The sequence below is a fragment of the Chenopodium album genome, chromosome 19 (genome assembly GCF_948465745.1).
Source record: "Chenopodium album chromosome 19, dcCheAlbu1.1, whole genome shotgun sequence".
Taxonomy (NCBI): Eukaryota; Viridiplantae; Streptophyta; class Magnoliopsida; order Caryophyllales; family Amaranthaceae; genus Chenopodium; species Chenopodium album.
The window spans coordinates 12,431,333-12,457,606 of record NC_137852.1 but is presented as its reverse complement, the minus strand read 5'-3'; the positions used below and the strand labels follow the sequence as shown (position 1 = coordinate 12,457,606).

Below are 26,274 nucleotides of genomic sequence, written 5' to 3'. Positions count from 1 at the left end.
AACTTATTGAAATTGAACTGAAATGAAAATAATTTAGAGAGAACAGGCTCTAAGTCTATATACGCTATTTCACATGAATCACGAATGTAACCTAGCTGAAGCCTGAAAAACACAATTGTAACCTGACTAAGTATGTGTCTTGAACTCTTGATTAATCCATTGTGAATGTGTCTTGATTAATCCATTCAAGCAATTTTTTTTTAAAAATATTTTTTTATGGAAAGATTTATAAAATTTGGGTTTGCATTTATATTACCAATATTTTTTTTTTTCTTTTTTATCGGACTGATTGGTTGGTTGATGGGAGTTAGTAATTTCACTCACATTTTCTCTCTCATCCATCCTCCTCTCCACTCTCAGTCACAGACTCACAGCCACCAGTTGACAAAATTCATTGCAATCCAGAAAAATATAAAATATAGGGATTAATCCAATTACTGTGCTGTAGTCTTTTTTGTTCTTTCCCTACTGTTGATCAATTAACGTGCTTACTAGTAGTACTATATAATATAAAGTATAATAATATACACTTCATTTTCCAATTTTCCAAACCAACTACAATTCATTCTATGAGCAAATCTCATCATCTATAGCACCATTCTCAAAAGTTCTGGATACCCAGAACTTATTTTTCTGAGAATTTTTCTGGGTCATCATTCAATTTATTTTTTCAGATTTGATTAAAATCATGAAAAATACCAAATTTGGGTGTTTTTTCTTGGTTTTTCTGGGTATTTTTTCTGCTACATTAGCAAATCAAGAGAAAGATAGAATAACATGGTTACCAGGACAACCAGAAAATGTGAATTTTGCTCAATATTCTGGTTATGTAACAGTAGATAAATCAGCTGGTAAAGCATTGTTTTATTGGTTAACTGAATCACCTTCAAATCCAGAGTCAAAACCATTGTTATTATGGCTTAATGGAGGTCCTGGTTGTTCATCAGTTGCTTATGGTGCTGCAGAAGAGATTGGTCCATTTCATATTAAAAATGATGGAAAAAGTCTTTATATGAATAAATATTCTTGGAATAAAGGTATACTTTTAGCATTTTTTTTGGCTAATGTAATGTTATTTTATGACATTGTTTTAGTGTATGATATGATTTGGGTTTTTTGAATGTGTTGAGCAGAGGCAAATTTGCTATTTCTTGAGTCTCCAGTTGGTGTTGGCTTCTCATACTCAAATAGATCATCTGATTTGTATTCTCTTGGTGATAGCAGGACAGGTATATTATTGGGTCCTCGACTTCACTATTCTGTTACTCGATTGCTAATGCTAAGGGCTTGTTCGTTATTGTTTTTTTTGTTACGAGTTTCGAGTTTTATATTTATAAAAATAATAAAAACAAAAATTTTGAAAAGTGTGTAAAAGTTTAATGAAACATTGATATGACTAGTATAACTGAATTTTAGTTCATACAGTACAACTTTTGTGATCACATTAATAAAAAGTGAAAATTGGCAATGATACCATCATACCAACACTTATAACTTATTTTTTGATTTAAAAGGGGTTTTTTTTTTTAAAAAAAATCCTTAAACTTTTCTAATATTAGAATCTAAAATTAGACTTTAGAGTAGTAGGTGCTTCTCAATGAGATTATTACAATTGTACCTGTATTATGTGAATAATGTACTTTTATATCTTGACAAAGTAAATTTATAGATTGGTGTAGCTCATAATCCTTTTTTTGTTTACATGTGCAGCTAAAGATTCCTATAAATTTCTTGTTAAATGGTTCAATAGGTTCCCTCAGTACAAGCACAGAGAATTCTACATTGCTGGGGAAAGTTATGCAGGTACTAATCTTCATTGTGATCCTTAATTATGCTAATTAATCATTATAATATGATAATTAATCACTTTGATGAATAAAGTTTCTGATCATTTTCTTGTATTTTTGTTTCAGGGCATTATGTTCCTCAATTGTCTCAACTTATTTACAGAAGAAACAAAGGAATTGCAGAACCAGAAATAAACTTCAAGGGATTTATGGTACATGCACTTTTTTTTTTTTTTTTTTTTGGCTTCTGTTCTTTGGTATATATTACTCCCTTCGTCTTTAAAAGTTCTTCCTATAGCGACGATGACAAAATAAGCACAACTTTTAGAGACGAAGGAAGAATGTCACAATTCAATTTACTTATTTTTTCTGAATTATGTTCTTAAACATTATTGTGTGATTCAGGTGGGAAATGCAGTTACAGATGATTATTATGATTACATTGGTACATTTGAGTACTGGTGGACACACGGCTTAATTTCAGATTCCACCTACAAGAGCCTTAAAACATCTTGTTTGGCTGGATCATCTCAGCATCCTAGTATTGTATGCAACAATGCTCTGGAAATGGCTGATTCCGAGTTTGGAAACATCGATCCATACAGTATCTATACTCGTCCTTGCAACTCGACTGCCTCAATGAAGCGCAGTCTAAGGGGCCGTTATGTAAGTGACTAAGCTGCATTTCTTAATTGAATGTTACTGACTTGTATGTTTTTGTTTGCCAAGGGAATGTCAACTATCAACTGCATTATCTCTATATAAAATCTTCGAATTTTCGAGTGATTTGAACTGCTCCTTGATTGATGTTTGTTACTGTCACATTGTTTTCCTAGTAACATCAGTATTAAGAGAAAGCAAAATTGTAGAAGCCTATAGAAGTTATGGTTCAAAGGTCCCATTAGCTTCCTAAGTAGCATATTTTCCAGCTGGTTAATTGAAGACAGTCAATATTTGTTGGCTGCATGATGTTTTTCAAGGGTCTTTACTCTTTAGGTCCTTTTTGTTAAGTCTTTTCTATACCAAACTTGTATGACTTTATCATTTGATTGATTGGGACCCTGAAATCTTCTTTTTATCCCCTAAATGTGTCACCCACTTCACCTTAGACAAACATACATGTGATCTTGTAGATTGAGGTGGCAACTGGGTGACAAGTCATTCATTTCGGCTTTTGGGTGTATTTGGGTTTGGTCATATGTGGTCTTATAAAATTTTGGGTCATTTTAGTTCGGGTCAAATTTGGGTCGATTAGATCTGGTTCAGCTCTGCTAGGCCCATGTAATTCAGATTAAGTAATCGGATAATCAAATACAAATTAGTTATATCAGGTGTAGATTTATAATCATGTATGATTTGAGAGCACTTAGTCATAGTCAATGGGGGTATCTGCTTTAGTACAAATTGAACTGAATTCCTATCTTTAATACAGTTATATGTCTGCATATATATATGAATCTAGTATTACTGCAGAATTATCTATAACAATGTCTATTCAGCAGTTTTGTACTTTATAACTTATCTGTTACAATACCCTTAAGAAAAAACCAAAAAAAAAAAAGTCATGTTACAGAGTTGGTTGTACTTAATGTTGTTTTCTTTCTTTCATCAGCCTTGGATGACCAGAGCATACGATCCATGCACCGAGAGGTACTCGAACCAGTACTTCAATCTTCCTGAAGTTCAACTCGCTATGCATGCTAATGTGACCAAATTGCCTTATCCATGGAGCACTTGCAGGTAAGAAATGATCTTATTTGCGTTTATATTTTTGACAGTAGTTCAGCTTATATGCAGCATTGCTAATCAATACTTAATCTTTTTCAGTGACATAGTTGGAACTTACTGGTCTGACTCTCCACAGTCGATGCTTCCAATTTATCGAGAACTCATAGCAGCAGGCTTGAAAATATGGGTATTCAGGTATTTTTTTGCTGTAATCCTGTTCTGTTTCTCTGTAATCAAGCTTCAAGCCTAACACATTTTATCAATTCTTATGTGCTCATTTCTTTGCTTGCCTTCCGTGTTATAATTTGTGCAGTGGCGACACTGATGCTGTAGTGCCTATAACAGCAACTCGATATTCTATTGATGCACTGAGACTACCTACTGTGAATAATTGGTCACCTTGGTACGACAATGGAAGGGTGAGTACCATGAACGAGAAAGTATATTCAACTAACACACAAAGTATTAGATAAACTAGAATTTAGTTGTTCATACTTCATAACACTTATGTTATATACTTCCTTACTAAACAATGAAATAAACATTGAAATCTTTTCATATGTTAGTCAAAAATTCTAGTCCTGTGACAGCCACCATGGACAGTTATATAGACGGAATTTGATTTCATGTCTGTCTGACATTGTAAATAAATATTGACGTGTTTTTCTCTGTTATGCATAGGTTGGTGGATGGAGCCAAGAATACAAGGGGTTAACATATGTGACAATAACAGGAGCAGGACATGAAGTACCTCTTCATAGACCTAGACAAGCTTTTATACTTTTCAATCATTTCTTGAAGGACAGATCTATGCCAAGCCGAAGCCGATAAAATTCATGATTATCAAATTTTATAGTAAAAGATTATTATAGGGTTTGATTATTTATTGGAGCAATGATAAACAAAAACAAGTAAAATAGCAGAAAATTTATCAGTGACAAATAAATTCCCCTGGAACCCCCTTTCTTACCCCTATTCTTGCTTGATATCAGAAAAAGTTTTAGGTCATAGGTTTTTTTAATCCCATTTTTATTTGGAAATCAAATTTTATTAATTTTTTTCTTTGAAGCAAATATATATATATATATATATATATATATTTTTTTTTTCTTGTATTACTGACAGACATTTGTATGAAAATCTCATTTACAGCAAAATTGCAGAACTTCCTTGCTTAATCCTTTTGTTTTGATTTCCTTTTGGATGGTAATGTTGTAATTGTAATCATATTGGCGTTAAGCAACTTTTAATATAACACCCCTACTTCTAATTGGGATAAAAAATTTGTACCATAAATTTGCATTAGTTTTATTGGCACATTATGTATTCAGTTGATTGATGTACGCGAGCTTAGTTAAGTACTTGTATTTGAGTAGAGCTGATCATGGCTTTGCCCAGCTCGCTAGTGGACCAAGGGCCGTGCATGAACATTATTTTCGAAATATAACATAAGCGCGATATGAACATTGTAAAGCAACTCGCTTATATTTAACCAATCACAAAAAAAATTAAAAGATAAATGACACGTGGGACGAGTTGTGCATGAGAGCCCTATTTATGATGGACTGGCACCTATAGATCGTCTCATTAAAATAGTTGCTACTTTATAAGTCTAACACAAAACTGTTGGGCCCGCTTTAGGCCTACCCGGGTCACCCACCTTCATGGGTCGCACACACACTTCATTCCACGTTAGTATGATATTGTCCGCTTTAGGCCTAGTCCGCACGGATTTGTTTTTGGGTACCTACCCAAAAAATCTCATACTATTTGGAGTGTGCTTTTACTTAGGAGCTTCTCACTTCCAATCTTTCTCTGTGGGACTTGAGATGAACACCCCAACAAAACCAACTTTGCTTAGCCCTTTCCATAGAAGCATGAGATATTCTAACTCGAAACAAGGTTTTTTTTTTTTTCATATGCAAAATGCATTGCAATGTAAATTGTTACCCCGTTATTCGTACTGTTAAATGTGAGTGAATGTGAATGAGCATGATTAAAAATTGTGTTTTTATATTTTGTGAATTGGCCAAAAGCTTTCTTTTGCCCTTTAAGCTTGAGGCATCCAATCAGAATGGATGAATAAAGAATAGAAAAGTCTAGCAGTTTGTAATTGGGCCTTTTCCTTCACACCTTTTGGTGCAACATCCGCCTGAAAATGGTATGGAGTATTTTATTTTATTTATTTTTATAATTCTTTTTGCAAATATGGACCATTCAATTGCTATCACATGCCCATGAAGATTGAATTTGTTAGTATCGCTTAAGCCGTAGGCCCCCAAGTCCCCACCCAAAAGCTGCTTAAAGCCAAATAAGAATCCATACAGATGATTAAAGTTGATCCGATACGACAATATGATATGAATCCAAATAGATGATTAATTTAGTTGATTAAAGTTTGGGCTGCATTAAAGAATAAATTTTTGATAGTATTTCGTTTATAATAAATAACTAGCGTGTGGCCCAGGCGATGCTCTAAGGCTTTTTTTTTTAATATATTTTATTATATTTTATTTTAAACACTTGTAATTGAATAGATAGGTTCATTCTTTATTATTTATTTATTCATTATTTGTTTATAATTTATAATAGTTTTTCATTAAACATTTGAATAAATTATTTATGGAACAACTATTGATTAATTATACAAATGTGTTCCTGTCAAAAAAAATTATAAAAGCATATTCTTTGTTTATAATTTATAATATAATGAAAATAAAGACATAATTATTATCAAAATAATTAAATAACTAAAATTAATTTATAACAATAGTTATTTTTTCTTGCTTGTATGTATTACCTCGATTAACATGATTAGCAAAATAATGGGATTTTTTTTTTTTTTAAAAAAAAGGAATTGTAGTTATTAAATGTTCAGATCTCCATCCAATCTATATACTTATATATTTATGAGTTGATTATAAAAGCATGATTAATATATGTATGAGATGGTAAGACACCTAATGCATATTTCTGTGGTTATGAGTTCGAATCTCATGATAGACATTTTTATTAGAATATGCTCATAGTTGAAAGATGACATGGCGAGGGTGCCACGTGACACATAAACGTTTTAATATAGATAGTATCCTATATGGAATGTGTATTACTTCTTAAGTCTCTTGTTAAAGTGCATTATTAGCTTTTGCTAATTAATCAAAGATATTTATGCATTATTAGCAGCTGGTTTTCTTCATAAAATATTCCATAAACAAGTTACAAGTTACTACTATATATGAATTCAATATATCTCTATTCTCTATAGTCAAATATCACTTGGTCAGTCATAGCGGTGGACTAATAATATCAAAACTAGATCATATCTTCAATAAAATACTAGGAAAACTTTAACCAAATTACAATAATAAAAAAGTATAAACAACTATATAATCCCATCATTAATTAGTGTTGATTATCAATTAGACTATTAGAGGTTGCTTAATCAAACTTGACACTTGCAAGTTCCCCACCAATCATGAAGGGTTACGTCAACAATGATCTAACCTTAGTATAAAGTGGGCCCATCTAATCCCAAGAGCAAACAGAAGTTCTTCAATTTATGGTCATTAATAGTGTACTGATATTGTAATTAATGAAATAAACATGTAAGAAAATGGAAGGAGAAGAAAAATAATTAGGGGTGATCCAGAAAATAGGGCGTTATATGGGGCACGAATTGAAGACTAAGGATTATTGATTTAGCACTAGTGCATTGCCTAGTGGTAGTGTCTTCAACTTCAAGCATCCTTCTTGGCTCTTGCTGTAATGCTATTAGCCTATCACCGCGTTACATTAAATTCATATCCTTGTGTTCGGATGTTGAACAAGTCTTAAATGAGGCGGATTTTAATATATACTCGGGTGTACTAACAAATTAGAAGATCATGTTGGATGATTTAATTAAGAGCATCTATCGATCCTTTACTTCTATTCTCATTTTGTCCAATCTGTTAATTGAGCGAATTTTCTTACCTTTTGAAAAAATTGAACATATATTGAATATATTTTTGTGTTACGAAGCTGATAAAGTTTTAGATGAGACAGACTTCAAATGACAGAGTATATACTTGTGTATATCGAAAAATTAGAAAATTATATAGGAGGATTAAGAGTGTCTATCGATTCTTTACCTTTATTCTTGTGTATCTAGTCTGCTAGTTCGGGATGAGTCGGCCCACGCAGAATTTTGACCCAATTGAGAATTTTCTTACCTTTTGAAAAAATTGAGCATATATTGAATTTCGCACATAGAGAATGTTATACGAAGTATACTTTAAGGTTTAAGCATTAATCTCCTAGGCTAGCTAGTTGTCAGCCTGTCATGTTGACTTGACACATTATTAGTAAGGCATGAGGTGAATATAAAATACAGGGTTAGTGAAGACATTTTTTTTTTTACCCAAAGATTTAAATGTGGCAAATATTTTCTTACTACTAATATTAAGTGTAGATAAATTCATAATGCAAGTGAGTTTTAACATGTTCATCAAATTTGGGATTGTTGCCTTGTTGGAATATATCCTAATTAGTAAAACTTGGAATACATATACACACCGTACCAATACAAGTAGTATATATGGAAGAAATAATATAGTCTTATAAAATCTTGTTAGATTTGTCTTTATGTATATTCAAGTTCATAATTATTTTACTCCGTAATTTATATTCATGCATAGTTAAAAATATGCTCATAGTCAAAGTATTACTTTTAGATCGACCATAATAGTCAAACAGTTACAACTTTTATGGGAAGAGGGAGTACTTTAGTTTTAGTTCATTGAGGAGGACCATACTATTGCATCAATTATACCTTTTTCTCTAGAGATGACTTACGAGTAAATTGGATCAAGTTTAGTTAGGGTTAGGGTTTGATTTAAATCAATTCGGCTGAAATTTATACAAACAATCAATTTAGGCATAGGTCGGTCACAATCAAGTCAACTGTGGTTTAATTGCCAATTAGTTGTTATTTCAAACAAAATTTAATTAATTTACTCCTATTGGTCAATTTCGAATTTGATCATAAAATTATCCAATTTAGTATAGTGTGAATTAAGACGAATTCGGATTGAGTTTGTAAGGAGCAAGGAACAATTTGGAGTATGATAACATGGACATATTGCCTACTTTTCATGAATTTGTCCCTAATAATGCACCCATATTGCCCATTTAATCAAATTCAACCCAATTCATTTAAGCAATTACATGTTAGCCCAAGTGATTGAAAATTAAACAATTTAATTAAAACCGTCCATTACTAATAAGTTAATAATGTTTTCCATTATTCAAGACACAAACTATAAATATAAGATCACAATGTAACTTGCATGTGAAGAAGACTTCTTTGCCTTTATATGACACTCTATTAATCCTTAACTTTATGCTTAAACTTCTCTTCTAAAGTCCTTACACAAACACAACCAATATGGCATCACCCACTAGAGAACATTGTAAGATCTATTCATGTTCTCTACTCCTCATCCTATTTTTTTCCGGTGAGGCGTTAGCTGCCCATGGTCATAAGGGCCACCACACGAGTGCCCGAGATAGAGATAGGATCACCGCGCTACCGGGGCAGCCATTAGGTAAGGTGAATTTCAGCCAATATTCAGGCTATGTAACGGTGGATAAAAGGACTAATAGGTCCCTTTTTTACTGGCTAATTGAGTCACCATTAAGTGGTAAAACTAATTTGAAACCACTTGTACTTTGGCTTAATGGTGGGCCTGGTTGCTCATCTGTGGCTTATGGGGCTTCAGAAGAGGTGGGCCCATTTAGGGTCCAGCCTGATGGAAAAACACTTACTTTAAGCCCATATGCTTGGAACAAAGGTATGTATTATTAAATGAAAAAAATAAATAAATATTTCATAATTATTTGTTTTGTTATAATATATAGTTTGAAGATATGGATATTTTGTTATTTTGTTTGGTCATTTTTGCTGATGGTGTTGTCTTTTTGTTCTTTTTCCTATGTTCTGTGAATGTGAAGGTGTTTTGTTGATAATCTAGTTATATGAGTGGTTGGGTAGGGTATTGGTGTTTCACACAAAGTGGCATTTCTTTGTCTAGTCTTCATATAATTGTGGGGAAGAAGAGAATGTCACAAGTTGTGATTCTTGATAAAAGTTTTAATATGTAGTTTCATAATTTATTACAAGTATATAATAAAGAATACATGGTTTATTTTGTATAGGAAAACGAAATAGTTATATAGATCACCAAATTAATTAAACTCAGACGAATTTGTTTAACTTCATTTCATCATATGTAAACAAAGAATTTAAACATCAAGTATAGTGAGTGTTGTAAGTAAGTGAAAATAACTTAGTTGCTACTCTTGAACTCCTATATACTTCGTATTGTTTTGTAATAAGATTATAGTACAAGTCATGTATCATTAATGGGTTTCTTAACTATGATTCCGAGGTTTGCTGCAAAGTAATAGATGAATTGTTATTATTATTATTTTTACAATTTTAACTTAGTTAATGTGAGGAGCAGTTTTTATTGTCATATCATCTAGTCAGTTTAATAATAGATAAGTTGAAATTTGTGACTTTTAGTCATATTTTGACTTAAGTCAAACTCAACTAGGCTTGAAACCTAAATTTATAATGACTCAAGTCAAGCTATTAGCAAAATATTTACTCTTGTACTTTCTAAGAGAGTTAAGTTTTAAATATTTTTAATTCTTACCAAGGTTTTTGAAAGGATAATGATTACAATTATTATTACCATGCTAAATAAAAATTCCCCTTTTGTATTTTTTTTTTTTTTTCTTATTATGTAGAGGCCAATTTGCTTTTCCTTGATTCACCTGCTGGGGTTGGATTCTCTTATTCAAATTCTTCGGTTGATGTAGAAGAAATTGGTGACAGGAGAACAGGTTTGTACAATTTGACAATTTAAAAGCTATTATTTGTACAAATAACATGATTAAAAAAAAAAAAAAAGTATTGCAATTAGTTCCTTAGAAAAAAAAAAGGTATTGCAATTAGTCATCATTAATTTAGTGTGTGTCACTTATAATCTTTATGTACATGTTCAGCTCGAGATACCTATGCATTTTTAACAAGATGGTTCAAAAAGTTCCCCGAATACAAGAATAGACCATTCTACATAGCTGGAGAAAGCTACGCGGGTCATTATATCCCCGAACTATCCTTAATCTTAGCTCGTCTCAACAAAGGAGTAAAAAACCCTACCATCAACTTCAAAGGCTTCCTAGTAATACCTCGATCTCATTCATACATCTATAGTTTTATTATTATATTATTATCTTCGACCTTAAACTATAATATTATATTATATTATTTGATTGTGCAGCTAGGGAATCCAGTGATAGATAATTACTTGGACAATAAAGGATCATTTGAGTATTGGTTCAATCATGGGTTGATATCAGATGCAACATACAAGGCACTAAATAAGTATTGCTTGAATGACTCGATATTGTTCCCAAAGGGTGAATGTAATGGCGCACTTTTCAAGGCTTACTCGGAGTTTGGAGACATCAATCCCTATGACATTTATGGCCCTGTTTGTGATGATCTTTCCTCCCTCCATCTTCACTTTGTACGCTATTATCCTCCTTTCTCTCTCTTTTTTTTTAAAAAATTTTTTTATACTAGCTCCAATACGTATTATTTACAAAGATTTGACATAAAGTAGAGAGAAAATGTCTAATTGTTGCAAATAATATGTAACGAAGGTAGTAAAGTATCTACTTGTACAATTGCATTGATTATTCCCTCATCGTCGTATATTACATCTGTTTCACAATAGTTGCATCATTTTGACCTTTTTTTACACTTTTTTGTTACACTAATTTTGATCACGTGTGATGTGTCTAGTTAAAGTAGCACGTTAATGAACGTGCCTATTCAAAATGATGCAACTGTTAAAGAACAGAAGTAATAATAAAGTTATTTGTAATATCGATTGGGTCAAAATTCTACTGGAGTTTTGAATATGTTGAGTTAAAAACAGACTCGAATGTAAATTGATTATGTTTCTAAAACGTAACCATCTTTTCAATAATATTTAATTAATTAGATTACATTAGTGAATAGTGATTAGTAATTTAATTTATTCTCAATACCTGTAGATTTACAAAAAGTTGATTTTTAGATATATTTGACAAATATTTTGGTGAAATCATGCAGCCATTCAAGTACAAGGGGAATGATGATTGTATAGTGACATACACAATGAATTACATGAACAGACCACAAGTACAAAAAGCTCTTCATGCTAACATCTCTGGCTCTATTCCTCATACTTGGACTGCTTGCAGGTTTGCATACCACACCAATTTAATCATAACTCTGATTTTTTACTGCTTCATTCTTTTCACGTACGCTAACTAAATAAGGGTAAATAAGTTCAGATAAGGGATCGGGTTTTTCAGGTGAAAAGAACGAGGCCTAAGGAACATTGGACTTTATATCAATTAGCATCATTAAGTATAATAATCTCTGAGAATATATAGGATGGTCTCTTCTGTGAAGATTATATCATGAAGATGTATTTATGTATTTTTATACAATGCAGTGAAGTTGTTCGAAGCAGTTGGACTGACTCCCCGAAATCTATGCTTCCTATCTTCAAGGAACTCATAGCTGCTGGTGTTCAGATTTGGGTATTCAGGTGAGCTATGTCGCCTTAATTTGATGTTATAAGCACTGTCATATACGGGTTAATGTTGGTTAGAGTTAAATCTGTTCTTGGGTTGATTTAGTTTTGCCATGTCTGCTTACTTGTTCTCATCAATTGGTCTACTCTAAATGTAACTCTCAGCAGTATCAGAATTTACCCTTTACATACCAGGATTGCAGTTAACTGATTCTTAGAATTTTCTCTTTACAGTGGGGACACAGACGCGATTTTACCACTAACTTCAACAAGATTCTCCATCAATGCCCTTAATCTCAGTACAATTACAGAATGGTATCCCTGGTATGACAGCGAAAAGGTCAGTGCTAACAATTTCTGTTAAATATTACAGCACTACAAAAGCATATAATTGTGCAGTGCAGATATTATGTTTTGTTAGTATTACCTACACTTCTGAAATTCTGGTTGATGACTTCTGAACAGGTTGGTGGATGGAGCCAAGTGTATAACGGACTAACCTACGTGACAATCAGAGGTGCAGGGCACGAGGTTCCATTGACTAGACCTCGACAAGCATTGCTTCTGTTTCAACAGTTCTTAAGGAATCAGCCCATGCCCCAGATTACAATTACAGATTAAGCTTTGTGACACCATAAAGCTTGCGACAAAATTAAACTATAGTACTGTAAGATAGAAAATGTATCATTTTTATTATACTGTGTGATCTTAATTGATAGGTTAAGTAAATTGTATGATCTAATATATATGAACTCAATTATTTGTCAAGAAATGAATCAGGACTTCATGCTTTCTGTTTGTGTCAAAAAAGAATTTCTTTTAAACAAATACAATTTTCATGTTCTTTGTACAGCAAATATAAAATAGTCCCTTTTACTAAAGTATGAGAGTATAAACTACTATAAAGTTGAATTATGGAAAATTGTTTCATCATTTATATAGTTTATCAAAAATACTCAAAATCGATGTAGGTAGAATCGTTAGAATTGCTCTGGTTGCTGTCACTCCCGGTAGAACACTCAGCAACCTTCTTCTCCATGCCAGGGGGAGTTGCATCCTTATTAGCAAACCGCGTAAAATCTACAGGATCAGGGACATGAGGAGGGGCAGCACATCTAACAAGTGCCCAATTCACCCCTTCAAAGAAGGGGTGTTGCTTGATTTCAGTAGCACCCCTTTTGTAAGCAATTCTCTTATGAGGCTCCTTAACCAAAAGTCCACGAATGAGATCGCGTGCCACATTGCTGACATTTGGATTGTCCGGGAACCTCAAGGGCTGTCCAACGACATTGAAGAGGGTAGCCCGGTTTCCTTGCCCTTTGAAAGGGGTGGTACCATGTAGGAGCTCATATAGGAAAATACCAAAAGTCCACCAGTCTACAGCACTACCATGCCCCTCACCGCGAATGATCTCAGGGGCCAGGTACTCGTGTGTACCGACAAATGACATAGATCGAACATTGGTGGGCTCTGCCATCAACTCAGGGAGTGATCCATTTACAAACAGCCCAAAATCTGATTTAGATTTTCTGTTCTTTTTGCCAGGGAGTATGCTGCGAGGGAAGAAGCTTGAGGGTTGCATACACCCCTGCACTGCCAATTCCTCGTCGAGGATCCCACCACCTCCACTTCCACCTCCACTACCACCATTAGACACATGAGATGAGGAGGACTTGACAAGGGTTGGACTGACCGAGCAACGAAGGGAAAGGTCAAAGTCTGAGAGCATGATATGGCCTTCTTCCCTTACTAGCACATTCTCTGGCTTTAGGTCTCTGTACACTATTCCAAGCATGTGTAGATACTCCAATGCTAATAGTACTTCTGATGCATAAAACCTGCATTCACAATTTACATGATTATAAACAAAGAATTTAAGCCTCGAATGTAGGTCAAAGGAGTAAATTGAGCTAGAAAAAGTATGATTTAAGGCCAATATAACATAATGTTTTACTACCTCCGTTTCTTATTATTTGCAACAAAGGAACTTTTTATATCTCACAAATCCCTTTATTGCACATAATAAGAAACGGACATGGTAGAAACATAAGATCATCAGAAGGGAAATAGCTAGGAAAAAGTACTGACCGAGCAGCTTCCTCAGAGAAAAACTTGTTAGGCTGCTTCTGTCTAAGGGAATGAAGATTACCACCACTGCAGAACTCCATGACCAAGCAGTAAAACTTATCGGTCTCAAAATGTGTGTACAATGTTGGCAAGAAAGGGTGATCGAGCAAGCCTAGAATCTCCCTCTCTGTCTGCGCCCTAAGCAACTTGTTCCTACTCGCGAGTGAGGCCTTATCCATGACTTTCATGGCAAAATGGGTGCAAGTCCCTCTTAAATCAACAAGATAAACACTACCAATATCTCCATACCCAAGCCTCTTAAGGAGTCTAAAATGGCTAAGTCCTAATGGAGCCTCTCTTGCATTTACCGCGTTTATAGCATCCCATCGCACATCCCCCCCTGTATGAGGCTTTAAGGGTGCAGAACTCGTGCTCTCTATGCTGTCACTCCGGTGGTGCTGGTTCTGATGGTTATTGCTGTTGTTGCTGCTGTAGCTGTGATCTCGCCTCTGCACTGTCACCTCATGATTTGAGACCGGCCTAGGGGAGGGTATCCGGCGTTGGTTCCCAGCCATCAGGTTATTAGACCCTGGCTTCCATAGAGGCTCCAAATGTTTTTTCTGCTCCCGGAACTTGCTTTGTGCAGGACCTGTTGGTTTAGGCATCGAGGTTGGATCCATTGAGCCTGGCTCGGGTGAGCTATAGCCCGAGTCCATGCTTGTTTTCGATCCCCAATCAGGACTCATTCTTTTTGGTTCATATGAATCATCTTCTGATGACGGATAGCTCATCTGTTACATTCACATCATACAATCTTTCAGATGATCACAAACATTTTCAAAGGACAAGATATCAAAACAGAATTGCGTTTTTTTCTTAAAAATCGAAAGAAATGTTAAAACATTACAACATAATAAAGATTAAAACATCGTTATATAATGTACCTATATATTAAGAGTGAAAATTTTACCAAGGCAAATATCGAGTAACAATATATTCCAACCAAGAACAATTGACTTAGCAACGATAAGTAATTCTTCGAAAAAATCTCTATCAAATGTTAATCATTACGTATACAAACAATCATTGTTATAATCCCTCAAAAAAAAATTAATTGTTATAACAAATTTGTTAAATTTAGAAACTTGTTATGAAGTTGAGATTTCATAGGAGTCTAACAGACAAGAATAAACTAATTTAAAACACGTATTTACAATGACATAAATAGAGACGTGTAACAAAACATAACTAGCTATATTAAAAACGACCACAAAAGGTAAATGATTCAAAGGTCCTAACCTCAGAAGTATCTGCCCTCTCCACAGGCTTAAATGACGTCAGCAGCGCAACACAGCAACGCTGATTAAATCCCTGGTTAGGTTTTTGTGGAAACCACATTAATAACACAGTTCAATATGATTGATATAATGTCCAATATTTTTTCTAAACTTTGGAAAATAAAATGCAGTTTCCTAATATGTTGTAAACATGAAGTATATAAAATTATCAATCAATGTGTACAAATGCAGGCCTAGTGCAAAAGATATGCACAACCTAAAGACCAGTTCTTTTTTTTTTTTTTTTTTTTTGAAATATTATTGATGTGAAATCATGTTGTATTAATTGTTATTAGTATTAAGGCACAAGAAATGAATTTGTGCTAAGCACGTAGATTGCTTAAAAAACGGCCAAATAAACCTATTTTGAATTATTGACCAAATCCTAGCTTATTATCACCTACCAAGAACCAACACATTGTTTTAATGTGGTTTGATACGAGTCCAATTAAAAATCTAAAATCATGTACCATTCAATCGGTTATACCTTGCTCATTTGCGCAAATAGCAAATCGATTTTGCACTTATTACCTATTACTTTGATGAATTTGCTCAAGTTTATAGAAGAAAAAGTAATTTAGATGAACAAAACAAAAATGCTCTTTCTTTTACAAATGAAGAAAATTAGTTTTCTCTTTGTAAAAATGAACAAATATGATAATTGGTTGTAAGTGGTTCCAAACATAAAATGTCAATAAATAAATTTACATTGATAAAGGTAAAAGGTAAAGCGTTATTATTAGAACTTTAGAAGTGAGATGATGAAAAAAAACGTACATGTTTCATCATCTAGAGTATCATCCGTAGGAATTAGAGAATAGAAAAAACGTACATGTTCCATTGCATTCACCTCCTAATTGACATAAAAAAATTGTCAAATAATAATAAAAAAAACCAACCTAAATGTATTATTTATTCTTTCTCAAATAATTTTATCTTGAGCAAGCTAGATATGGTACTTCTTGCAAGGATATCCATCAAATTTATGAAAAATGACGTCATTTTACACTTTCTAATAAAAAAAAAGTATATTGCTAACCCACACATATCCTAATACGTGTTTATCTGTATAGTAAAAAAAATTACACCTGTAGACATTCAGAACGACAAATGGCAATATATGTGCACGTCACACACATGTACATTTAAGACACACATTGGACATGACGTGTGTACATAAGTGTGGGCCATGTGCTATCGGATCATATTACGTCCATGGTTAAAGTTACGGTAGTTAGGTTGTCAAATCCAAGATTATCTATACAATTAATTAAGTTAAAAATTCTATATTTGGAAGAACTTTTTGAATAATTATAATCCAATCGTGATTATAATAACATAATTGATTGATGTCGAAACATGCCATGCCATACCAAAATCACCAAATAAAAAACCAAAAACGGGAAATAGAATTAAAGATTATGAAGAACGAACCATTATCCAAAACCATAAGCAAAATTCTTAGAGCTTCATATAACAAACCCAATGATTATATCCAACTTTTGTCAACTTTGTAAGGCTCACAAACAATGAAACAAATATAAATTTTGGTAGATAATGAATGTTGTAGTTCTTGTTTAAAAAAATTTGGAAGAAAAAAGAGGTTGAAACTAAATTTTCGTTTAAAAAAAAAAAAGTAAAAGAAAGAAAGAAAAAAAAAAGAGAGAACAGGACGTGGTGAGATGAACACAATTGTGGAAAGAAGAGGAGAATAATTTTAATCAATTCCATAATTAAAAAATTTAATGGATATCCGTTGAAAGCTGCCAAATAGTGGTAGGGGAATGAGAATTTGAGATTTTGTGGGATCCTCCACCCCTATTTTTAATTGATTTTTAATTATTTTTACTATGATTTATGACCATATGATTAAGCATCATAATGGAGTATTATTAATATTTTTTAATTTAACATAATTTTTAGACTTTTTGACACATTTCAAAATTGGTTTATTCTCTTTTATTAGTGCTTGTATTGAGAATTTAAAAGGGTTCAAAATTCAAATTGGTACTCCATAGTCTTTACTCTTGATGTTTTTTTGTCTCTGGAACCTTATTGTTGTCCACATGTGAGTTGTTTTATATTGAAGCAATAAGTTTGAATAACAGAGAAAATATCACTTTATAAGCTGAATATTTACTGGTCGATGCGTGCGTGAGTTATAAAACTTCTCCAAATGACAATTAAAAAATTTTCCGAATCTATTACATATTTCAAGATTTAAAGGCCAACAAGATGTGGTGCTAGTAAGTTGAAGAAAAATGTAAAGCTACAACTTGCGAAATCAAATCTTTATTTTTGCTAGTTTGTGAGCATCTTCTAGATTTTGTCGTTGATCCTAGCGAACTACACAAATGTGGTTTTATTCATCCAAACTCAAGCATTTGCAAGTAATTTTTGAAATACTTAGAAACAAATTTGGTGTTAGGTATCTATGAAACCAGGAATAATAACCTATAAGGGAATCCATCCTCTTCGATGCTTGCCCTTTTAGCCTCGCTGCCTTGATATGGAAACACAGGCATTCGTTAACATCTCTTTAATAATACAGAGTACTCGTAACAAGGAACACTCATCGAAAAATTTCCATACTGTGACAAGCTAACAAAGAAGTTTTAAATTTCTTAGATAACAAAAAGTTTGAAATCAAAGCACATTTTTAGCGTACACAACACGAATTGAAATGCACTGGACTAGAGATCCCTGAAAACTGAGACTTTACTCTTACATTTGGTTGATGGAATCTCGTTTGATTTCTAGTGTTACATAATTTCTGAAACTAGCAAGAACAATAAATGAGTAGAGTACATAGAGAGGCACATTGATCCTTCTACCTCTCTTTGAGTTCCTGTTCGAACTGTAACAACTTTTCATGCAAAGGTTGTAAGAAAGACTTCAAATCCTTGGTAATACTCTGCTTATCTTGGTGTGGCAAATCACTACCTCCACTTATATTCACGGTAAGCTGCAAACATGCAAGGCAAAAGAATTGTCAGAAAATAATTATAAGCCCCAGCTGAAATGGCTTCAAGTTGGGAGCAAAAACATGCTCACACAGAATCAGCCATTTGACACAGAGAAGAAAAAATTAAAAACAACACTTAACAAAAATTTTTCTTTTATAATAGTTAACGTGCTAAGCATCATAAGTAGCCATTGGACCATGGCCTACGAACTAAGTTTTTATAATAGTTCACGTACTAAGAAGCTTTTGAGGAGTCAGTCCAAGTACTAGGTGATGGTCATCAAGAAACATTAAGGGTAAGCATTTTCTGTCTGGAGAGCAGAATTAGAATGTTGAAGACTACAGAGAGAAACCAGGCAGATATTAGAGTATAGGAGAGCATCTTTGTCGACAGTTCTGCCACCTGGAATCACATAGAGGCACGGAATGCAGGAATCATATCTCATCAAAACACAACCTTCTTTTAGTAGCATTCAGGGAGAAGGGAGGGGAGAGAGAAGGGAGAGAGGGGGGGAGAATTGGCAGTCTATTAACTCCTTTCATTGTGGTAGCATAAACTTTCTGTAAGGAATGTAGCAGGATGGTGTTAGACAATATAATGAAATTCAGGACCAATAAGTGTTCAGCATGACCATTAAAATAGAGAAACCAAGGAACATTAGGCCCCCGAATTGCAAACTACATCAGCCCCCTTCAGCCATAACAAATAGTTTTCATAACAAGATGGTGAGTTGGACTGCAACTGCCAATTGAAATCATAAGAATTAAAGGAAAACTACCACATAACTAAATAAAGCTAGTATGACAGCAACCAAGAACCACCAAACGCATTACATAAACAGGCAACTATATAATTGGTCCCTACAGAAAACCTTTAGATTTGGTCAAGATTTCAAACTACAGTTTTAAACAAAGTTTCGATTTACTGACATACTCACATACCTCTAAGTCATCTAATTCACCATATGAGAACTCTGCAATTTCCAGATACCCCTTTATCGTCTTATTCTCTCCACCAACCAGCCAGTCACCTGTTCCAAGTTGCCACATAATAATCTAATATAAGAAAAAACTAACAGGTGTGATTCTATGTAAAAGTGAATACTAAATGCTAACCTTTGACATCAATGGTTATCTCGTAAGTATAGCCAACACGTTTCTTGTTACGAACCGTCACCAAGTAGGCCTGTGTATTATATTTGACAAAACATTAAGTTCATATTGCCGATAAAAGTATTCACAGATATGAACATTAAGCATGTTATATTCTAGCTTCCTATGGCCTAGTGCCCAAACTTCATACTAAAAAGTAATATCTGTCGATATTATATATTTTCTAATTCCGACATTTCTTTAAGCACCCACTCCCATCATCCCAGTTTATGAGCCCAAGTTGGCAGGATATGCACATTAAGAGTTGAGACAAAGACAAAAGTTAAACAATCAAACCACATTTCTAGAGTAAGGGCACTTGGGGTATTAGTTTGTGAAAAAGAATTCATTAAGTCATATAGGGTGTGATGGAGCTGTGGAGGGAGGGATGTCAGTGGGGCGGGACAAGTAGGAGACCCGCGCCATCCCCGCCCCAGTAGGGCGGGGATGGGTCTCGGTTTGGCGGGTGGTGGGGCGGGGATGGGGATAAAAACCATACCCGCCATGGGTGATGGGACGGGGGTGGATTTTAAGTTGTACCCGCCCCATCCCCGCCTCGCCCCACCCGCCCCACTTCATACCCGCCCCATCCCCACCTCATATCCACATCTATATATCTTTTAAAGCAAAATTACATACTTTTATACTATTCATAAAATAATTACGTGAAATACAATATTAATTATCATACTCTGTACGACACTTATATTATAACACAAAATGTGTGTAGGATGTTTTATTTTATAATTCGTATTGATTATGTAGGATTGTGTATTTGAGATATGGAGATTAGGTGGATCTTGGGTGGGGATTAGGCAGGTCTTTGGGTGAGGATTAGGTGGGGATGGATATCCAAGTGGGGGGTGGGGCGGGGATGGTTTTGGAGTTGTACCCGGTGGGGCGGGGATGGGGATGAAAATATTAGGTGGGGATGGGGATGGGGATGGGAATGCCAACATCCGCCCCGCCCCGCCCTGCCCCATTGACATCCCTAGGGAGGTTTAATAACACAACTATGTCAAGAAATCAAATCTTCATGTATGGGTACCTGAAGACAACCATATCCAAAACGAAAGCTCCTGTTCAAGGATTCATTAATCAATAAAGCGAAGCAGCTAAAGAACAACTTATTTCAAAAGGTATACTACAACTACAAAAGGTACTTTAAAAAGAGGGTGTCCAACAATTCCAGATCTAAATCATAAGCTGAATATAGAAGCTAAATCTGAATTTTGAGAAACAAGTGTTGGACTGACAGTTAAAGCCATTCTCAATCAGGTTCCAAATTCAAATCCTTTTACAAAAGTTATAACCTCAGACAAAGTTATAGCTTAATAAATTGCATCCCTACCACTGGCATCACCGTAAAAATCATATCATGTGAGTAAAATCCATTTAAAGAGAGCTGTTTACAATAACATAAAGTACAATTTATTCCCTATATCCAAGAGCTTTACTCAATATTAAGTCCAGATTTTAATAGTTAAGACTTGATAAAGAAGCCTTCTTAGAGTATTAATTATTTGAGTACATAACACTTAACACATGAAAATAAGCTTTTAATTCTATTCAATTAAATTAGTAATAATGCGGCGAAGTGATGGGTGCAAAGGCAATACTCACATCGCCTGAACATTTTGATACTTCACTTATTTCTGCTTTTCCATTAGTGAACTCCAAAGAGCCAATAGAACTGAGCAACTCCTGCAAAATGACATAAGGAGGAGTAGTGAGCAACTAAAGTGCGGCAACTACTCCTTCAAACAAAGGCACTAGGAAATAGAACAAACAGATACAACTGCATGTCAATTGCCAAGCCAATTAATCATCACAAACATGTCATTACCATATCGACAGACAAGACATCCAAGAGCATTTGACTAGAAAAGATACTCAGGATAAAAATTAAAAAAAAAAAATTAACAAAAAAAAGAAAATAAAAGAAACGGTGCCAAAGTTGTCTGAAATAACTTCAAGATTGGGAGGAAGTATAAAGCTAATATATTCCCCTTTAAACACACAAATTTATTTAACTTTATATACTACTACCTACATCTTTTTGTTTGTCCATTTAAGGTATTCCTTTTGAAAAGAGAAAAGTTTGACCAAGTGTATCCGTTATCATATATGAAGTAAGAAATTACATACTCATGTAAGAACTTGTTAGAATTCACTCGATTTGTAGTTTCAAAATATTAACTTTCTACAATTTTTTATAGCACATCGCTGAAGATGATAAAGTGTAGATGTGTGTATTGAAAGCAATGTAAAAAGGCAAATGGAACAAACAAAAAGGAGCAAGGTGTAGTATTTATACCAATTAAATTTGTTTAAGCTCAATTGTTTTAGGCATCTAAATGAGTTCCAAGTTATCAGGGTTAATTAAGGGAACGTTAAGTTCATAAAGTAAGTATTTAGGGATCTGAGAAAGGTAGCTATAGCAATAATATATTTCTACCATTGTGCATTATAAGTACATGTTGATTGAGTAGGTTTGTGAATTGTGAGATATGTGCTTGTTATAATTTGGATGCATAAGTGAATTCAGAATCCAATTCAGATTCTTGTTAATATGAGATTAGGTTTTTCTTATTTATCTTACAGCCACTTAATCTCCCCCATCTCACAACCAATTTTAAGGGTCTTCCTCTATTTAAGTGCCCTATTTTTAAAGGCTAAGCAGAGAAGGAAAAAAAATGCATTACAAGGCTATCTCTCTTCCTTCTAAACATGGAAACAGTACCCGTTTGGCATATAAGAATGAACTTGCTTATTACTTTTTCCTATCGGATATTTGGAATAAGTAACAAAAGGAATGCATAAACCTAGGTTTAGTTGGATATTAAGAAATGGATACGATAATGCTTGCTTTGGGTTCAGGTAGAGACTGATACAGGGTGCATTGAATTTCCCAATGCAAACATAAACCCTTTAATTTTATTATATACCCACACTATAGTTTTATTTTATTATAGCACTCAAGTTCACAATTCTCATTCCATACAAATCCAACTTGGTAAACTAAACACCACCTAAAAACACTCAAGGGAAATCACATCCTAAAAATACTTGAGCCCCTAAAAACACTCAATGGAGCACACCCCTAAGATACTCGAGGTAGAAAACCAAACACCAATGCACAGGAGGACAGGAGTTATATACATAATTTCTCAATCCATCAAAAAATAAACCTTAATCTACAGACCCAAGAGAAGTTTCATGTCAATTTAAATTAATAAATATTAAAAAACTCATGAAAAGTTCCCTAAGAATGTAATACTTGACCATGTTAACATAATGAATACAAGAAAGGGAAGGAAAGAGACAATGTTCACTAGAAATAAGCCCTCTTTCTTAAAAACATCAAAACTCATACATTTAGAAGATATATATAGCAAATTCAAGATCAGGGGATGCACGCAAATCACAAATAAAACAGCCAAAGCACAAAGTTTATAATTTGATTGCGGAGAACAAACCTTAATCCTTTCAGTTGACCATTTGTTAAGGTTCTTCTCCTCCCATGTTCCAGCCTAAAACATGGATAGGAAACAAAAATTAGCAAAGTCAACAAGCACAATGTAACTAAGATAACAAAGTGGTCAACAAAAAGGACGAAAACTATAACAAAACTAAAAATTTTGAAAGCCATATATGGAATCACGAGTCTGTTACTTTGGCCGGCATAAATCAGCACATAAACTTTTAAGGCTGTCTCATCTGAAAGTAAAACAAGACTACTCTTTTACACGGAAAATTACTCTACTGCAAAAGCAACACCCAACTAACAGCGCATAAGAGATTTTTTCGACACCCCAACTTAATGACTCGATCATAGAATGAGTAGCTCCAGGCATTAACAAATAACTCTTTCTCACTAACAATCAGAAAGTAGAACAAGACTACTTTTTCACACAGAAAATTACTCTACCGCAAAAGCCACACCCAACTAACAGCGTATAAGAGATTTTTTCGACAGCCCAACTTAATGACTCGGATCATACAAAGGGTAGCACCAGGAATTAACATTTAACAAATAACTCTTTGCCACTAACAATAGATGTGTTTCAATAATGCAAAGTGTCAACAAACCCATACAACAAAACACGCATACTTACAAGTTACAAGAAACCTCCATTCATTGTTATTAACCTTTTTCACAATAAACCTCGCAATCCAGCTTCCAGCATAATAATATAAGTACAAAATTACTAGAATATTCAAGCCAATACCATCCAAACAGAGAATTTATCAATTAACATACATCATATTTTACTCCAATAATATCACATTAATCATAATAATTTCTAAGAAAACACATAATTGAATACCCATTCTGTTTCAAATTAATTGTAACATTCACCATGATCAAACTTCACAAATATCAACCGTATTTTTACACTAACATATACCCGTAAATAAAAACATATCACGTGGGATCTTATTAATTCATCGTATATATTCTAAATATCGACTCTTTATAATTTATAAAGACGCAATTAAAGATATTAATGATCAAAGCGATACCGTATTCCAAACGGAACCAAGAGCAGGGGCATGAGAAGTTTGTTTGGAAACATCCTGAGCAGAAAGCATCTTAGGAACAGGAGGAGGCGCAGCATCCGACGTCGTTTCTCTCACCCAATAAGTGTAAGAAGATGTCTGCTTTTCTGACACAGCTCCACCCTCCATTGCACAATCTCTCTTCTCTTCCAACCCCACAAATTGAAAACCCTAATTTGAAAATTACAAGAATGTGGATCAGATTTTGGGGATTTGGGGAAGTGGGTATTGCAGATCTGATGAAGGAGGAGAGAGAAAAGAGGATAAAAAGGATGGTGGAAGTTCGGGAAGTTTCAGAGAGAGTGTGTTTGTGGGGGGTGACGTTAGGGGTTTGATGGATTCTGGAAGTTTCTTTCCTACTTGTTTGGGGAAGATGACAGTCCAAGTTGATAGTCAACTAGATCTTTCCAAGCTTTTACAATTGGTTGGTTGGGGGCCTTGGGGCTTGAATTTGGTTGGTTGGGGCTTGTGTAGGGGTGTCAATGAGCCGAGCATGTTCGTAAACTGTTCAAGATTTGACTCGACCAAAGCTTGATATAGGCTCGAGTGCTCGACTTGAGCGATTCAAGTTGAGATTTTAACGAGCTAAGCCAGAGTTATTCTTGGTTCAGCTCGAAAACTTGTACTCCGTATTTATGTTTAAGGCTTAGAGACTAAAAGTTTTTTTTTTTCCCTTTTCTAGGATTATCACTAATTTTGGAGCTTTTGTTGAAGATTTTCTTGTTATTTATATATAAGAAAATAAAACAAAAGAAAAAGCGAAAGAAATTGTTCACATTGAATAAAAGAAGCAATGGGATAGAATATGAGAGTTATAAAAGAAAACTTTGATTGTCTTAGGGCCTATTCACATTTATTTAATTTCAGTTCAGCTCCAATGAGTTCAGTTCAGTTCAGCTTTAATCAGTTCAGTTCCCAGTTCAGTTCAGTTGAGCTCTTAATTTCCCTCTCTCATAAAATATTAATTTCAGCTCAATTCAGTTTAGTTCAGTTCAATTCAGCTCCAATCAGTTCAGTTCAGTTCAGCTCCAATCAGTTTAGTTCAGTTCATTTCAGCTCAATTCAGTAAATGTGAACAGGCCCTTTGATTTAATGACTAGATAAACAATTAGGCCCTTTGTTAATTGGACTAAATACTAAACTCTCTCAGCCTCAAACCAAAGTGAGCCGAGTCGAGCCTTGAGCTGAACCAAGCCAAATCGGGCCAAGCTTTTGGGAGTCTCGAGCCTTAAGGAGTATTGTGCTCAAGCCGAGCCTTAAGATGTCTCGAGTTGAGCCCAATTTTTTTCAGGCCGGACGAGCTTCGAGCTCAAGCCGAGCCTACCTAAGCCCGGTCCCAGCTTGGCTCGTTAAAAACCCTTGGCTTGGGATATGTTTCACTGCTCGACTTGGTTTAAATAGCTAGTTGTATAATAAAGCTCGAAAATTTGAATACTCAAGTAGATGCATTCGTTTGGCATATATAGTATGGATTATAGTGTATTACACTATTACCAAAGATTAAAATAGAAACTCCTTATATGCTCACATCATGGTGCACAAAAGCACAATATCCCTTTGTCTCGCATATGTTTGACCATTAAGGGCCGTTTCTCATTGACTGAATTGAGCTGAACTAAACTGAACTGAACTGAACTTATTAGAGCTGAGCTGAACTGAATATTTTATGAGAGAAGGAAATTAAGATAAGAACTGAGCTGAACTGAAAATAATCGCATGAGAACAGGTCCTGATATCTTTAATTTATAAATTGAGACTTTTTTTCTTTTTTTTTTTGGAATCGGAAGTAACATACTAACATGAGATTAATTTAACAATTTTTATACAACATTATTATGTTATTTATATATGGAATAATAAGCTCCAATCTTTAATAAATTCAACCAAGTCTAATATGATGTAATTATATAAAGACTATTTCTTTAATTTATACTCCACAAAAATTCTTACATGTGGCTAACCACACTGTACGGCAGCCACCACCGCCCACCGGGTTACTTCATTAGTGTTATAAGGGTTACCCGGTTAATGTTATTTTA

General features: G+C 34.1%; 4 protein-coding genes across 4 annotated transcripts; 2 read left to right on the top strand and 2 right to left on the bottom strand.

Moving 5' to 3' along the window:
- The first annotated feature begins 318 nt into the window (after positions 1–318).
- Positions 319–4,708, top strand: LOC145594695 (serine carboxypeptidase-like 27). The gene is made up of 9 exons (XM_081651029.1): positions 319–1,037; positions 1,134–1,229; positions 1,711–1,803; positions 1,914–1,999; positions 2,193–2,453; positions 3,400–3,527; positions 3,615–3,710; positions 3,829–3,934; positions 4,197–4,708. Exons 1-9 carry the CDS (start codon positions 689–691, stop codon positions 4,344–4,346), a joined length of 1,365 nt encoding a protein of 454 aa, XP_081507155.1. The 5' UTR covers positions 319–688; the 3' UTR covers positions 4,347–4,708.
- A 4,232-nt stretch (positions 4,709–8,940) lies between these two features.
- On the top strand, positions 8,941–12,796 carry LOC145594058 (serine carboxypeptidase-like 28). The gene is made up of 8 exons (XM_081650402.1): positions 8,941–9,346; positions 10,308–10,403; positions 10,566–10,744; positions 10,844–11,092; positions 11,683–11,813; positions 12,071–12,166; positions 12,386–12,491; positions 12,617–12,796. Exons 1-8 carry the CDS (start codon positions 8,941–8,943, stop codon positions 12,770–12,772), a joined length of 1,419 nt encoding a protein of 472 aa, XP_081506528.1. The 3' UTR covers positions 12,773–12,796.
- Positions 12,797–13,097: 301 nt separating this feature from the next.
- Positions 13,098–15,616, bottom strand: LOC145594694 (serine/threonine-protein kinase RHS3-like). Its single transcript, XM_081651028.1, has 3 exons — positions 15,518–15,616; positions 14,240–15,009; positions 13,098–13,989 (listed from the first exon to the last, which is right to left on the bottom strand). The coding sequence occupies exons 1-3, from the start codon at positions 15,614–15,616 to the stop codon at positions 13,098–13,100; spliced, it is 1,761 nt and encodes a 586-aa protein (XP_081507154.1).
- Positions 15,617–18,149: 2,533 nt separating this feature from the next.
- Positions 18,150–24,602, bottom strand: LOC145594704 (uncharacterized). The gene is made up of 6 exons (XM_081651036.1): positions 24,200–24,602; positions 23,152–23,205; positions 21,296–21,376; positions 19,637–19,706; positions 19,463–19,551; positions 18,150–18,520 (listed from the first exon to the last, which is right to left on the bottom strand). The coding sequence occupies exons 1-6, from the start codon at positions 24,362–24,364 to the stop codon at positions 18,386–18,388; spliced, it is 594 nt and encodes a 197-aa protein (XP_081507162.1). The 5' UTR covers positions 24,365–24,602; the 3' UTR covers positions 18,150–18,385.
- Positions 24,603–26,274: the final 1,672 nt, after the last annotated feature.